The following is a 16,142-nucleotide window of genomic DNA, read 5'->3' on the forward strand; positions in this document are numbered from 1 at the left end:
AAATATTACATTTTACATTGTAAAAGGTCAATGGTAATAAAGTTTTTAGAAATAGCCTAAAAGATTGTTTTTCTTAGTTCACTTTGTCAATTTTTCCAAAATGTGGATATGGAGAAATAAACCTAATAAATTTAAAAAATGGCTCGAAATGACTTAAAATCCAAAAATTTCTTCACAGATAACTTATTATTTTTAAATCATGTTTTCTTTTTAGTTTTTATCCTTTTTAAGTGGAGTTAGCTATTATAACTCACACTGATTTATCTTTTTCTATTCTTATTTGTAACTCGATCCAAAATAATTTGAACTCTAACTCGTTTTATAATAACTTCAAAACTATAATCACTATGGACTATAATAATTAATTCATCTTTTCAATAAACCCCCTAAGTTTGGTGAGGCTAAATCTACCATTTGAAGGATGGAACCATCAAGTAAACAAAAACCCCAAATTACCATACATGGGATTGGGCAAGACAAATGGGCCTATTGTATATTGGGCCGTATAAGTGGGCTGAAATTGAAAAAAAAGACCCATATAGAAACATTAGTACGGTTCACTCCACGCGTCCTGCGCGCGAGAATCTTTCAAGCAGAATACAATGGAGGGAGATGATAAGTAAAGGCAATAAAGTTCGTTCAAAACTGAGCTATCGGAATCATCTCTTACCTGCGCCTGAGAGAGCACCGGATTCGATTCTCCCTGATAGCAACGTTAGGGCGTACTCCTTTATCGTTCTCACATTCTTCAGGTGATCTTCCATTTTTCCTTCTGTCGAGTTTTGAATTTGTTGCATCAGAGGGAGTAGGCACTGTATTTTAAGCGTGTTTCCGTATGGTGTTGAGTACTTGCTAACCTTGATTTTGGTGATGCGAAGTCAATTTCAAATAATCCGTATGTTTTTTTTCATTGATCTCGAGGTTTTGGAATTTTCTTTTCGTATGTATGAGGTTTTGAAAATGATTGATTGCAGCCGTGCGTGCGTAACTATCAGATTTATGAATTTATTATGTTTTGTTAGAAGTTGTACATCGGTTAATTCCTCCTTTCGAAAATGAAAAATAAGTTGTAAATATGAATGATATGATTCTGCTACGTCCTTTATTATGAGATGGTCTTTTGTTGGGGACAGGAATTCCTGGTGATGGAAGATGTTTGTTTCGATCGGTGGTTTATGGTGCTTGTCTCAGATCGGGCAAGCTGGCTCCAAGCGAGGTTCTTCAAAAGGAGCTTGCAGACGAGCTCAGAGAAAACGTGCGATTCAGAATTCATTTCTATTGTTCTTTTTGTGTTAAATATATTATTGCATTGCAAATAATACAATCCTCCAAGTTTCTGATTAATTTTACTTCACTTCTATTGCTACCTTTCCATTTCGTTACCCCAATCTGACGAATATTTGTTGATTGGTTTGAACAGGTTGCAAACGAGTTGATGAAGAGGCGTTTGGACACTGAGCGGTAAAGTTTCTTGAGGTCTTTTTAGTTTATATTATGCAGAGCTTTTTATACATCACAATTCACAATTATTTACCACAGTTAACAAAACAACAACAATCACTTTATGATTTTCAATCAAGTTTTGAATTGAACCTGAATTCAGCAAGTATTAAAAAATTGGGTCATTCCATTTATTTATGTGATCCTCATTGACCCAAGATGATATGTGTTATATATTATTTGTTAATAATCTGACAGTTTATGTGGTATGATATAGTAGTAATAATAATAAAAAAGGTCAAAATACCTTTTCAATCCTTGTACTTTGAGGTCCGTTCAAATTTAGTTCCAATGCTGGTCCAATTTTAATCTTGTATTTTTAATAAATATTAAACTGCCCTAAGTTTTTTTTTTTTTTTTTTTGGAAATTGGCTATATAACAACAACAATTTTTATGAATGTGTTTTCAAAATTTATTGTAAAAATGTTATAGCAAATTTTTTTTTCAGAAAGTTCAACCATAAACTAGTGGTAGGACCTCAATTTAAGATTTCTTGAAAATTACAATAACTAAAATTGGACATTGGAAAGTATCTTCAATGTATAGAGACCAAAACAATATTTTAAAAATGGATTAGTTCTTTCGTAGTCTTTGTTCAGAATTCCATTTCATTTGATACACTTAAGTATCAACTGCTATATGTTTAAAATGTTGAGATAGTTGCTATTTATGTTATTATGGTACCATTAATTTATTTGTTACCGGTTCTATATATGTCATCTTACTTATAAGCTAGTAACAATCTAGATGAGATCTGCTGTTTGTTTATTTCATTCTCCATTCTCTTGTTATTGTGGAGGCTGTGTGCTGTTATACATCTGTTCTCTAATCTCGTTGGGCCGTTGCTCTGCCGAATTTCTTATATTCTTGCATTGAAATTAAATCGTAATAGACAACAGAAAATATCCAAGTTGCAATGGTTGGCAGGTTTATCGAAGGTGACTTCGGACAGTATGTTAGACACATGCGCCAACCACATGTATGGGGTGGAGAACCTGAGTTACTCATGTCGTCACATGTCCTACAGTAATCTCTCTGTTTAATTATTCTCCTTGCTGCAGTTTTCTCATTGATACATCTCTCAATTTTGTCACCACATGCATTTGATTTTAATTATTTGAAGCAAACACCTACATGCATTATGCTGGGTGTCACGGACCTCTTGGGGGTCTGACACCGGGCTTCATATGGATCTTAGGTGAATTGGAAATTGTAAAGAACATGTCTTCTTCTTTTTCCTTATTTTCTAACCAGAAGTTCCTATACTGTCTGAACTTTCTGAACCTTGATATAGTTCCTCACGTATTCTCCGCCCTAGAGTTTTCTGCTCACAAGTTAGACTTGTGTCGTTTGAAGTTGAGAAACTGAACCTAGATGTGATACGGTAGGTTTACCTATCTTAGATTACGAGTTTGTTAATCCTGTTGGTTAACTCAGAAGTATAAGACCTTTTATTACTATATGCTATCTTTGTTGACGGCTGCTCATATTGGCATATGCTTACACTAACACAAACCAAGTTTGTATAACCTCTTGTAGTTCCAAGTCGAGATTACGTACGGACCTCATAAACCCAAATGGGGAATGTTCCGTTTGGAGTTCGAGTCATGGACCTTCAACATTTTGATACATCCATAAGTTGAAGAGTTTGACATTGATATTAAATATGAAGAAACACGAATATGGATAAGACAAACGCACACGGTGACACGTCATTTTTTCTCTTATAAATATAGGGCATGGCAAGAACACGACAAGGACACATTTATTAAAATATATAAAACTTTTATTGTAAAAGAAAATTAAACGTAAATGAGTTGTGTTTATGTGCTTAAACAACTTAGCTTGATGTATTTAACATTCAAAAAGTTATTATTGTCGTATATGCGTGCGTCTCTTTAGCCTATTTAACAAGTGTTCGATGCATGTCTAATAAATTTGTTGCACTAACATGTGTATGATATGTGTTCAACAAGTGTCAAATTATCCAAGTTATCCAACACCCTAAATTGTTCTTATTCTTATAAAATCTATCGATATCTTCTACATCTTTTATAAATGCTTGTAAAACATATAAAATGATCGGTATATTGTTGTACTCAGAACTACACATCATTCTTTTGATAGGTTGACTAGTTTTTGTGTCTTTTTTAAGGATGCCAATCTCAGTGTACATGTGTGACAAGAAGTCAGGAAATCTTAAGGTCATAGCTGAGTATGGGCAGGAGTACGGCAAAGAAAATCCTATCCGCGTCCTTTTCCACAGCTACGGACATTACGATTCATTGAAGGCTCCATGCAATTAAAGAAGTAATATACTTTGCTTCCCTTTCTATTCGTATTTGCTTCCCTATCTATTGGTATTTGCTTCGATCAGAGAAAAGATTGTGAGGGATGTGAATCATAACCATTTCAAAATAGCTTTTCCCCTCTTAGAAAAACCAATTTCTTATAATAATTACCGATAGATCGGCTATGCTGGGAAGATAGTAGGTAAGCAAACAATTATCATCACAAAAGTTAATGGTTTTGATTTCCTACTCCCATTATTATTGAACTTGAAGAAGAAAAAACTATATATAAAGTTTCTCACTTGATAATTTGTGATTGACACTTGATCTATAAGTAGATAGTACGGTGTACGTGATCTCCGTTTCACATATCAATTGAACAAAACACGCAACAAAATGAAATATATTTTAATTAATTAACCAAAGTCACCGTTAAATTAAATCATCCATATATATTTTAAGAAATTAGTTTGATCGTTTGGTTTTGAAAAATGACGAATATGGTAATAATAAAACAAAACTGTTTTGTACTAGAAGACGGTAGCCAATACAAGCCTTTTGTGTTGTATATATTGTAGGGTTGTCCAAAAAAAAGAAAAAAATCTTCGAAAGCTAAATTGGATTGACCAAAATCAACTTTGGTTCGATTGACTTAAGAAGCAAGGTAATTGATGTTGGTTTTTTATGCATTCTAGAATTAATCGATTGACTTGGAAAGATTTCATACTAATGAAAGCAATGGTTCTCACTCACAAGTTTTTATTAGTTCATTTTTCTAATCAATGCGAGAGTTTATTTGCATTCTTAATATCGATAAGTTACAAGATGATTTCACTTTGCCGCAAAACTGTGAGTTATTTACTTTTCTCAAAACTATATTTGATTGGTAAGAGAAAAAATGTTTTCAAAAGACCGTTTGTAAATTTATTTTAAAAAGTAGGATGGTAGTTGCAATTATACTCTTAAATTTTTTAAATAAAAAAATTAAACCTTCAAATCTGTTTGAATTTTAAAATTAAACATTGACTTTGTATGATTGTATAAATTGTATTGATTAATAAGTTTTCAATTTAATTTTTTGTCATTCCTGGGTTTAGTTTTTTAATTATTGAAGGTTGATGATACAATTTTAACACTTTTATAAATTTATAAGTCTACTTGTTACTTTTCAAAGTGTAATTATAACTATTATAATATTTATGGTGGTTTTTGGAATTTGACTATTTTAAAAAACACACTTCTATTTAATTTTTTTTTTTTATAAAAAATCTTTAAAATACATTTAACAATGTTTCAAAAAAAATAAAAAACAATTATTTTGAGTAGTTGCTAAACTCAATTTAACATTATTTCTTGTTTATCTCTCTTCTTTTTACTCTCTTAGTTCTCCCACTCCTTCCTCTCCATTTCCTCTTCCCACCTCTCTACTCCATCAACCCACCTATCACCTCTACTGCCCATTGCCATCGCTAATCGCACTTCTATGCTCTTTCCCCTCCCTTTTAGTTCTTCTCATCAATCTATTTTTTCCCTTTCTTATATTTTCATCTTTCTCCCTTTCACCTCCATTGCTGTTGCTTTTTCGTTTTCTTTAATTAATTCGTTGGAGACACAAAATCGATCAATTATATGGACAACTGATCGGAGTTTGTGGTCGTCGATTTCAGCTCAAAATTGATTCCACTTATCCATGATTACCTCTAATGATTCCTAGATGGATACACTATTAAATATTATATTGATTTAGAATTTTAATTTCTTCTTCTTAACAAAACTTTGGTTGCACATTGTGCACCAAAATGTACCACAAACAAAATCAATTTTTTTTTGCATTGATTTCTTTATAAATATTTTCCATTCTTCCAACAACCATAATATTTAAGTGCATCCCAAGAACGCGTTCTCTTATCTATTCATTTATATAAAAAAAATCACAATATTATAAAATAATTGTCCATAGATAATAATTTAGTGTAAGCATATTTTTTAAAAAGTTAAAAGAAAAGAATTTGGTGGCTCGCAACTATTCATTGCTAAAATTAAAGATATATTTAGAACAAAAATTATCTAAGATTACAGGTAATGGTAAAAGTACTATGTAAAAGTCTTCGATTAAATAATTATTTCAAAACGGTTGATTTGTTATAGTGTTTATTAAACATTTAACTCAAACTAAAATAATTTATACAGCAAAGACAAACTATTCTAATCAAACCTAAAATTATAATAACTCTTGACGATCTCATGTTTGCTTCAAAGATTATGATAATCATAGGAAGTTTAGTGTACTTTTTCTCCTTATTCTTCCTATTTCTCGTTCTCTCTTTTTACTTTCTTCATTCTCCTTTTTACTATTATTCACCCTATCTTTCTTCCGTCATTATTTCACTTTCTCACTTGTTAAGAAGTGTTATATTGACTTTTATAAATCAATAAATACATTTCCCTTCTTTTCTATTGGAAATTGGGATAAAAGGTTTGATTTGAAAGAAGAAAAAAAGGGAAAGGATCTGAACTTTTGGATACTGATTTTCTCTCATTAGAAAATCAAAATGCCTTTTTACATTTGGTGATTGCGGTCCCAATCCATCTGACAGTAAATAGTAAATAAAAAAAAGCGAATAGATTCCTCAGCCAAAATATCAAATTATTTTCTGCTTTCTCTACTTCTCTCGGAGCCTCCACTTGCACCACACTACGAGTCAATGACTTCCCGCTTCACAATCACCAAACTTCATTTTCCTTCGCTTTTCAACAACCTTTGCATCTCATAAAACCACGTTCTTCCTCATTGTAAGTTTACAATTCTGATTATCTTTTATGAATCCAAGGCAAACTAATCTGTTTTCTGAATTTCATTTCCAGCAACACACACCGATTATAGTTACGGTTTCATTATTTAAGATATTAATGTAGAGTCGTAGTGAGATGTATTTGACTTCTTCGGGATTCATTTTGGTTGGTGATAGGACTTTTGTTCTGTTTTGATTTGGAATTTGAGGTGCGGTAGTGACGAAAAGAATGAAGCTGAGTCCAAAGGAGTTGGATAAGCTAGGTTTGCATAATGCTGGATTTCTAGCACAGAAGCGTCTTGCTCGTGGTTTGAGGCTGAATTACACTGAAGCTGTAGCACTTATTGCCACACAGGTTAGTTGGTGATTTATTCTGCTTTAGTAGAACTCTGTATTTTGTTTCTTCTTAACTGTTATCTAGACTCCAGATGTAAGATGGAGTTGACGCCGAACAGTAAAAGTTCCTTTTTAGCTTACTGAAATTGCCCATCCTTCAACCTTGTAAGCGCTTAAGAGTCAGTCCTGTTATGATATGGTTTTCAAATCCATCATTTTGGACTTGTACGTGCACGTTTGGGAGTGATCTTAAATTTGTTAAGATCGGCTTGAAGAAACTAACTCTTAATTACTAAAGATCAATTCAATGTTCATTTCACACATTTAAATGCAATTTTCATGCTATTGATATTGATTTTGAATGATCAAAAGGTTGATAAAAGAGATTTTATGTTACTTTTCCTTTTAGCAAGTTCACGGGTTCAGGTTGATTCTAATGAGATTATTATTATTCTTCCCCCCCTCCCGCGTAGATTCTGGAGTTTGCGCGCAATGGTGACAAGAGCGTGGCAGAATTGATGGAATTGGGACCGAAACTCTTAGGAAGGTTTGATGAAATTCTTTTATTTTATTTTGCTATGATACTGTTGAATATTGTATTACGTTTATATGAACCTACTTATTATTAAAAGCTATAGAATTTTAATAACTTTCTTCGTGACAGGAGACAAGTTCTTCCAGCTGTTCCCCATCTTGTGGATTCTGTGCAGGTATTGTACTACCAAGTGCCAAGTATTGTTTTGAAGTCTTCTATAAATTCAAATTCCAAATTATCTGCAAAAGTAGTACGGGAATCGTTAAATATCTTGCATAATGCCGATATTGATATTGTAGGTTGAAGGAACTTTTCCTGATGGGACTAAGTTAGTCACAGTTCATAATCCCTTTGAAGAAGAAAATGGGAACCTAGAACTCGCATTGGAGGGTTCTTTTCTTCCAGGTGGATCTCACTTTCACAAAGTTTTTGACTTACATTCTGTTGGATATATTTATTATTCTGTCTTCTAGGTTCCATACGACTCCAATAAAAAATCCTCACGATTTCTGATTTTCTGATTTCCTGCTATAAACCTTTGCTCTTAATTCCCTGCTGATTAAGAACGAATTGTTTTTTTTTTTTTTGGTTAAATTACAAGTTTAATTATTGATGTTTCTAGATTGTGTTTAATAGGTATCTGAAATTTAAAAATATGTAATAGGTATGTGAGTGGATCACCTTTTCTTCTTTCTTAAGCCGAGAGTCCAACAATCAGCTAATCCTCCCTTTTTAGTTTGGTCATGAAGGTTGGACGTACATCTTGTCAACTTTTTTAATTTGGTTTGGTGCCTTCTGAAGAGAGTGGAAGATGTTTTTTTTAATGGCTTTCCAGTTGGTGGTTCAAAAAGCTAGCAAAAGTCTTGTGCCGTAATGAAAGTAAATAGAATATGGTTCTCAAATAAGGCCTCTACTTTTTTTTTCCTGTGAAACTGTACAGTACCCAACCTCTTTTTGTTGTGCTTTACCCAGTTCATTTTTCAATACTTGATATTCTCTCGTTTGTATAGGCTGGAAGCCCTTCCTTTTTTTATCCCTTTTTCTAGGCTTAGGAGCTCTCATCCCAAAGGCCTTTTGAGGTTTGCTCTCTTTTGGTGTTGGGTCTTTCTTCCTTAAAAAAACATATGGGAGCTTTCATTTTTGTCTAGTAAGTCCCAGACTGGGTTTTTTGAAAGATTATTAGATGCATTAGATACAAAATTGAAAGGTGTGAGTTCTATTAGCAATACTAACTTAGGGGTGTTTGGGGTAAGGAGTGAGTTATTATGGTCCTAGGTTGTTATAGTTGAGTTATAATGGTTTGTGTTTGGGGTGTAAGATTATTTTAGTTTGAGAAGAAAATAGTAAACGTTGTAGCAATGAATAAAAAAATGATGAATATTGAATAGTAAAAACTGTAGCAAATGGAGAGTTTTAAAATAGTGTTTACTGTAGCTAATTGGAGATTTTAAACAGTATCTACTGTAGCTAGAGGTAGTTATAATATTCTTACATAATCCTCGCCCCCAATGGCCTCTTAATTTTGTATCTCACAAGTTCTTGACTTTCAAAAAATGACAAATGGATTAGGGAGCTGTTGAATAAAATATTCAAAGTTTGGAGACCTATTAGATATAAAATTGAAAGTTCAAAATCTGTTCAAACACTTCAAAGACTCAATAGTTACAAGTTAAAAATTCAAAAACTTATTTAGAACAATTATGTAAGTGTAGGTACTAAATCTGTAATTTAACAACTTAGTTTTTATGGCCATTTTAATATATTTGTTCTTCTACAATCCAGTATATCAAATTTACTTCTAGTATATCTAATTTACTTCTTGTTGAACCATTCAAATAAACTTGTGGTTGTTTATTACTAATAACACGTGCCGGCCTTGTTTCCTACCCCTTTACTCCAATTTTTTTTTGTCCTTTCTCCGTTCAGTTTTATCAGCTTTAATAAACAAACAATATTAGTGGAAATTCTTACCAAAACTGGAATGATGGTATAACATTTTAACTATACCCTTGATTTTTGCTTCTCACATGTCATTTAAAGGTTCAAATGCTCTTTGTAAACTTGTAGTGTTCTACAGTGTTTTACTAACTTGAGTGTTGTGTATTGTTAAGTATAATATGAAACTGCTTGCGAGTAAAATTTAGCATAGCAGCCCTAGCACTTTCGTTACTCATAGCGTTTTAGGTGGTTTTTTTTATGGAATGTGGTTTTTCTCTCCATATATTTTAGTTGATTTAATTGCAAAAGAATTGTTTTGCAGTTCCTTCACCAGAAAAGTTCCCTTTGATGGAAAGTAGTGTGGTGCCTGGTGAGATTATCTGTCCAAATGATAAGATTTCAATTAATGTTGGACGGAAAGCTGTTAGACTCAGTGTAGTCAATAAGGGAGACAGACCAATTCAGGTGTTTACAGTGTTCTCATTTTTTCTATGCAAACTGGTCAAGGGTAACTTATACCTCATGCCATGGCAATAATCAGCTGCTAGTTTAGTAGTGAGACAGACTAATTAAGGCATCTGACAGGCTTGAGTTTGATGATCGACATATGTGTGATTCCGGATTAAAATGCTACACCACGTTCACCTTTTGATATCTTGGAGCAAGTGCCTCAAACAAAATTCTCTCGTGGGTTGTTTGTTTAGCATTCAGTTTAGTTCAAGATGTCAATGAGTTTCAAATAGCTTCCCATTCGTTTCAATTGTTTCTAGATATGAATTCCATAGCGAAGCCTGCTTTTTTTTTCCCTATAAACAGTAGTTTTCTAACATGCTAAAAGTAATATTGTCTTAGGTTGGAAGCCACTATCACTTTATTGAGGTGAATCCTTCCTTGGTTTTTGATCGATCAAAAGCTTATGGAATGCGCCTTAACATTTCAGCTGGATCAGCTACACGGTTTGAGGTTGGACATTTTAATCTTGTTCGGGGCTCTTAGTTATAAATTATTGTTGAGATTGTATTTTTCTCTTGGTCTCTTATTTCCATAGATGTTCCAATTCTTGCTTCCCGAATACTGTAACTAATGTGGCCATGAACATGCATTTATATATCCCTATATTGATTCACTATAATCTAGTGACCTTTTTAAGTGTAATTGATCTGCTTCTTTCTTTGTCCAAGATATTATTAGGTGATAGAAAACCATTGCTTTGGTACACATGTTGATGGATGTTCAACTCTTTAATCTAACCTCACATGCCCCTTCAGGCACTTTGCTGATTTGTTGTTTTTTCCTAGTAGCCAGGGGATCCAAAATCTGTCACACTAGTAGCTATTGGTGGTAACCAAGTTATCAGAGGGGGAAATGGCATTGCCGATGGTCCAGTTGATAGTTCCAAATTGAAAGATGTGATGGAAGCTGTGCATGCAAGAGGATTTAAACACGTGGAAGAAAACAACGCTAGGTCTAGACCATCTAATATGCAAGATTGTTGATTGTATTGTTTTTAATTTGTTGGGTCATTTGCATTTTCCTTTATGACTAGTTCAGTGTAGATCCAAGCAAATGGAAGTCTTATCTTAGAAGTCATTTTGCAGAGAAGGTATAGCTGGAATAGATGACGAATTCACCACAAGACTTTCTCGTGAGGATTATGCCAACCGGTATGGTCCTACCACTGGCGACAAAGTTCGACTTGGTGACACAGATCTATATGCAGAAATTGAGCATGATTTCTCCGTCTATGGAGATGAGTGTGTATTTGGAGGAGGAAAGGTTATTAGAGAGGGAATGGGACAATCCTGTGGGCATCCACCGACTTTGTCCCTTGATACTGTAATAACCAATGCAGTCATCATTGATCACAGTGGAATTTTCAAGACAGATATTGGGATCAAAGATGGCTTCATTATGACCCTTGGAAAAGCTGGAAATCCTGATGTCATGGATGGTGTTTTTAGTGACCTGATTATTGGGGTAAATTTTGTCTCAGTTCAGTATTATTTCGAAGGTATATTTGAATGCTGACCCCTCTCTTTCTATATGATCAGGCTAATACTGAGGTTATTGCTGGAGAAGGATTACTTGTTACTGCAGGAGCTATAGACTGTCATGTGCATTTCATATGCCCTCAACTGGCATATGAAGCAATATCAAGCGGTATGCTTACTGATCCTGGACAAACGAGAATTTATAGATGCCAATTGGTGACAGCCTCATCAGTTGGGGTTGTGACCTTGTTGACTTTCTATATTTTCATAATTTGTTGGAACCAATATCGAAAATGGAAGCGTTTTGATATTTTATGCAAGTTGTCTTTTTTTTTTAAAGTGTTTTTATTTGTTTAAATTTAGTTTTTTGTACATGAACTCTGCATTTAACTAGGCATCACAACACTGGTGGGAGGTGGAACTGGGCCTGCCGCAGGAACTTGTGCTACTACTTGCACACCATCTCCAGTGCAGATGAGGATGATGCTGCAATCAACTGATGACCTCCCCTTGAATTTTGGCTTTACAGGAAAAGTACGTATACTTACTTTTTTTGGTTTGCCAAATTTTGTTTTCTGCATACCCATTCGTGATGGTTCTTCTTTCCATAGTTCATATATAATTGGAAAGGATTTAAACTATTATTTCGAATATGTTTCTTCCACTCTCTTATAACAACTTGAGCAGCTAGTTGATTGCACATTTCACTTCTATGTTCTAATGCACCACCTTTTCGTCTGTCTCAGGGGAACAGTTCGAAGCCAGATGAGCTGTATGGAATAGTGCGTGCTGGAGCAATGGGGCTGAAGCTACATGAAGATTGGGGAACTACTCCTGCTGCAATTGACAATTGTTTAACTGTGGCAGAAAAATATGACATTCAGGCAGTCTTCGAAAATTTCTCTCCATGAGTTTGAAGAGGTTTAAATCGTGTTTATTGAAGTTGCATTGTTGCTTTTTTTTTCTTTATTAGGTGAATATTCACACCGACACTCTGAATGAATCTGGATTTGTGGAGCATACAATTGCGGCTTTTAAGGAAAGAACTATACACACATACCACAGGTAAAAGGTCCTTCCTGCTCTTATGTGTTGACGTGATATGTGTTGCTGTGTCGATGTTGTGAAAGGGTTCTTTCGTTTTGGGTATTCTCTTAAGCTATTTTTCCTGGAAGTCCCTTTAACTTTATGATGGACTAGACAATTATATATGTCATAAATTTTTTGATAGAACTGTTACTTTTTTCGTGCTTTGTCTTTGTATTGTTTGGACAGTGAAGGAGCTGGAGGTGGTCATGCTCCAGATATTATTCGAGTGTGTGGTGTGAAAAATGTGCTGCCTTCATCAACTAATCCTACACGACCATTCACGATGAACACTGTAGATGAACATCTTGACATGCTGGTATAAAATATAAATGAAATTATTCTCTGTGGCAAACACTGTTTCTTATCTGAATTTCCCAGCACAGTTTCTACTTGCTAAATTCTCTGTCGTTGAAGAACTATAAAAGAAAAAATGGTGGAGTAAAGATTGAATTTGAGTTTTATTTCTTACAGATGGTGTGCCATCATCTCGATCGCAATATTAAAGAAGATGTAGCTTTTGCAGAATCAAGGATAAGGAAGGAGACAATTGCAGCAGAAGATATTTTGCATGATATGGGGGCAATCAGTATCATATCTTCTGATTCACAGGCTATGGGTCGCATTGGAGAGGTTCTTAATACATCTATGTTCCTTTCCTTTTCTCCATATTTAACCATAAGTGCATTAGAAGGTAGTCCACCCTCCCACTTTACTGTCACTGTCGTCTGTTTCCCGTTAACGATGATTTGTCTCAGTTAGGTCAGAGGAGATGGTTATTGGATTTGTTATTGTCAAGCAATTGGGTATTTCTTAATCCTGAATAAGGAATATGAAATTTGAAACTAAGTAGGGTCATGTTAGCACAGAGAAGCCCTCATAGGCATAGTAATCATATTGTCAGCTCATGGAAATAGCTGTTAGCTTTATAGGAGAGCATTAATCTCAATGATTGCAAATGACTCACTAATTAAGAATTTTAAAACTTTCTTTTAGTTTAATAATTTTCATCCTAATCCCTAAATGAATGTTTTCATCACAATTTTAATCCTATATGTGTGGTGGGAGCAGGTTATTTCAAGAACGTGGCAAACTGCACACAAAATGAAGTTGGCAAGACCATCTTCATCAGACAATGATAACTTGCGGATCAAGCGATATGTATCCAAATATACCATAAATCCAGCCATAGCAAACGGGTTTTCTCAGTATGTTGGTTCAGTAGAGGTATTGTACTTTTTACTCTTTTAGTTCATTAAAGTTTACATGATGAGCACATTGCCATTAAATATCAACGACACCTGCAGATGATAAATTAATTTTGTGCTGAACGTTAGCACGGTGTATTCAGTTTGGTTTCTTCAATCCAAAATGCTTCCAACATATTTATAACTTGTTAATGAATTTTATTTCTAATTTACATTGTCTTGTCCACTGTTGGAGAAATCACTAAGGTAAAGGTGAGGTGACCCAGGTCGACCAACAAATTCTACATGTCTCTATTTGTTCACTATCTCGTGCTTCATAATGTTCTTATCATCTTTCTCTGTGTTTAATATAGGTTTATTAGCCCACTAATTCTTTCTTATTGTCAGGGTTTCACCATTAATCAAGTTTTTATAATAGTTAAAATTTTGGAACGACCTTATTTATCCTGTCAGTACCACAGGTAGGGAAGTTTGCTGATCTCGTTCTCTGGAAGCCAGCCTTTTTTGGGGCAAAACCAGAAATGGTGATCAAAGGTGGCATAATTGCATGGGCAAACATGGGTGATCCAAATGCAAGCATACCTACTCCTGAACCGGTAATTTTAATTGGATTACTTGAGACAATAATTCTATTGTGTGACAGAATGAAATCATGATAGTAAGAAAACTCAGCGCTTGGGTTGAACTTTTAAGTAAGGATCCTTACCATTTGGTTGCAGTTCAAGGCAATTTATCATCATTTTTTGACTGGAATGTAATTTGTTTCACAACATTATCTCAGTAACCAAATTCTTGCGAGTTTCATCTCAATTTCTAGTTTTTTTTAAAGTCCACAAGAATGATATTCTATTAGTTGAATAAAAGTTTTTTAATGGACAAGCAGAAAACTAATAAAGTTGCCTTCTATAATCTCTTATCAAATCACCTATAGGCACCTTGGAAAAAGTGAGATTAATTAATGATATAATAAATTCTGTTTGTTTATGCCAAAGTGAGCTCAGCTTAACTGTGATTAGCATGACCTTCTTCCTAGGTTAAAGGTTTGATCCCCACTCAGCAGTTGTACTCCAAACAAAATTATATTTGTTTATGGCAAGCTTGATCACATTTCCTTTCCTTTTAGCTGTTTTATTCTTTTTGGTGTTTCCTATAATTGATGGTTTCATTGCTTTTTTCAGGTACTGATGAGGCCAATGTTTGGAGCTTTTGGAAAGGCTGGAAGTGCCAACTCAATTGCCTTTGTCAGCAAGGCATTTCTCATACTCTCTCTTTCTTCTGCTTTGTAGTAGCCGATTTGCTCTATTCTGATCTTTTACTTTGTCTCACACACAGGAAGCTGTTAACATCGGAATTAAAGCCATGTACGGACTCGAAAAGAGAGTTGAAGCCGTAGGCAACGTTAGGAAACTCACCAAACTTGACATGAGGTGGAATGATGCCCTTCCTCTCATCGAAGTAGATCCCGAAACATACACGGTGAAAGCCGATGGCGAAGTTCTTACCTGCCAGCCTGCAACTTCTGTTCCACTTTCTCGAAATTACTTCCTTTTCTAAACTCGCCTCAACTCTCCATTGTCTCAACTTTCCTACTTCTAACTTTCAAGTTGGTGATACTTTCAGAATAAGTGATTTCAAGTTGGTGATACTTTCAGAATAAGTGATTTCAAGTTGGTGATACTTTCAGAATAAGTGATTTCAAGTTGGTGATACTTTCAGAATAAGTGATTTCAAGTTGGTGATACTTTCAGAATAAGTGATTTCAAGTTGGTGATACTTTCAGAATAAGTGACAAAGAGGAAGGCCAATGGGCTTCAGTTTCTTACCTCTATTCTCCTGTGTTTAAATAACATTACATTATTTGAAAGCAGGTTGGTTGAAATCATTGCATGAAGTCGACAGTCGGTAATCTCGAGACTTCCTTACCGGTGTTTCTTTTGACATTTGTCACAAAATGTCAGCAGTTTCGTCTACAAGTCGTCCAGGTTTGATTTTATTTCACAGACCTGTCAAAATAACCTTCAGGCTTCATTTTATTGATAAGATTAAGAGCCGTCTTGTATTCTAGAATGAGATTGGTAATTAGTAGGCATTTGGCACGAGTTAAAAAGTTTGTGTATAAGAAGTTGATTCTTTAATATATGAATTTTTTTCTTTCACAAATTCAAACCTTTTAACACTAGGCTATAGTTAATTCAAGCTTAGAGGCCAAATTTCTTCTTATTTGTTTGTGAATAGTTCTATTCCACTGTAGAAAGTAGGTGCTTTCAGACTATGGTCAAAGCTTGATGGTTTTAATGCAGGGCATGATGTATATGAAGACAACAAACTCTAAATTCTTCTATAATCTTTAATTCTTATTTATATGCATCTCACTCATCATTCAAAGCAAAAAGAGAATTGAAATGTTTTGAAGAATAAATAAGACAAAATTGCATATTATGATTGGAAAATGTGGTTGGATGCA

The 16,142-nt window shown here is 34.2% G+C and overlaps 2 protein-coding genes across 6 annotated transcripts; both read left to right on the top strand.

Moving 5' to 3' along the window:
• The first annotated feature begins 758 nt into the window (after nt 1-758).
• LOC101209836 (OVARIAN TUMOR DOMAIN-containing deubiquitinating enzyme 4) lies at nt 759-4,112 on the top strand. Of its 2 annotated transcripts, XM_031886218.1 has the most exons (6): nt 759-895; nt 1,134-1,255; nt 1,421-1,461; nt 2,429-2,527; nt 2,796-2,885; nt 3,041-3,473. In XM_031886218.1, exons 1-6 carry the CDS (start codon nt 871-873, stop codon nt 3,126-3,128), a joined length of 465 nt encoding a protein of 154 aa, XP_031742078.1. In that variant the 5' UTR covers nt 759-870; the 3' UTR covers nt 3,129-3,473. The 2 variants fall into 2 exon arrangements, with proteins under 2 accessions (XP_031742078.1, XP_004135307.1); XM_004135259.3 differs by lacking the exons at nt 2,796-2,885; nt 3,041-3,473 and adding an exon at nt 3,657-4,112.
• A 2,312-nt stretch (nt 4,113-6,424) lies between these two features.
• LOC101209590 (urease) lies at nt 6,425-16,039 on the top strand. 4 transcript variants are annotated; one of them, XR_004216973.1, is made up of 20 exons: nt 6,425-6,585; nt 6,762-6,939; nt 7,394-7,467; nt 7,585-7,630; nt 7,755-7,860; nt 9,716-9,858; nt 10,246-10,356; nt 10,695-10,858; nt 10,992-11,370; nt 11,445-11,553; nt 11,779-11,918; nt 12,131-12,268; nt 12,358-12,449; nt 12,660-12,789; nt 12,945-13,103; nt 13,542-13,697; nt 14,140-14,274; nt 14,857-14,928; nt 15,011-15,285; nt 15,318-16,039. XR_004216973.1 is itself a non-coding variant. In XM_011657264.2 (19 exons), the coding sequence occupies exons 2-19, from the start codon at nt 6,814-6,816 to the stop codon at nt 15,230-15,232; spliced, it is 2,502 nt and encodes an 833-aa protein (XP_011655566.1). In that variant the 5' UTR covers nt 6,425-6,585; nt 6,762-6,813; the 3' UTR covers nt 15,233-16,039. The 4 variants fall into 4 exon arrangements, 3 of the variants coding, with proteins under 3 accessions (XP_011655566.1, XP_011655565.1, XP_031742079.1); XM_011657264.2 differs by having other exon boundaries at nt 15,011-16,039; XM_011657263.2 differs by having other exon boundaries at nt 6,428-6,585; nt 6,794-6,939; nt 15,011-16,039.
• Nucleotides 16,040-16,142: the final 103 nt, after the last annotated feature.

Source organism: Cucumis sativus, chromosome 5 (genome assembly GCF_000004075.3).
Source record: "Cucumis sativus cultivar 9930 chromosome 5, Cucumber_9930_V3, whole genome shotgun sequence".
Taxonomy (NCBI): domain Eukaryota; kingdom Viridiplantae; phylum Streptophyta; class Magnoliopsida; order Cucurbitales; family Cucurbitaceae; genus Cucumis; species Cucumis sativus.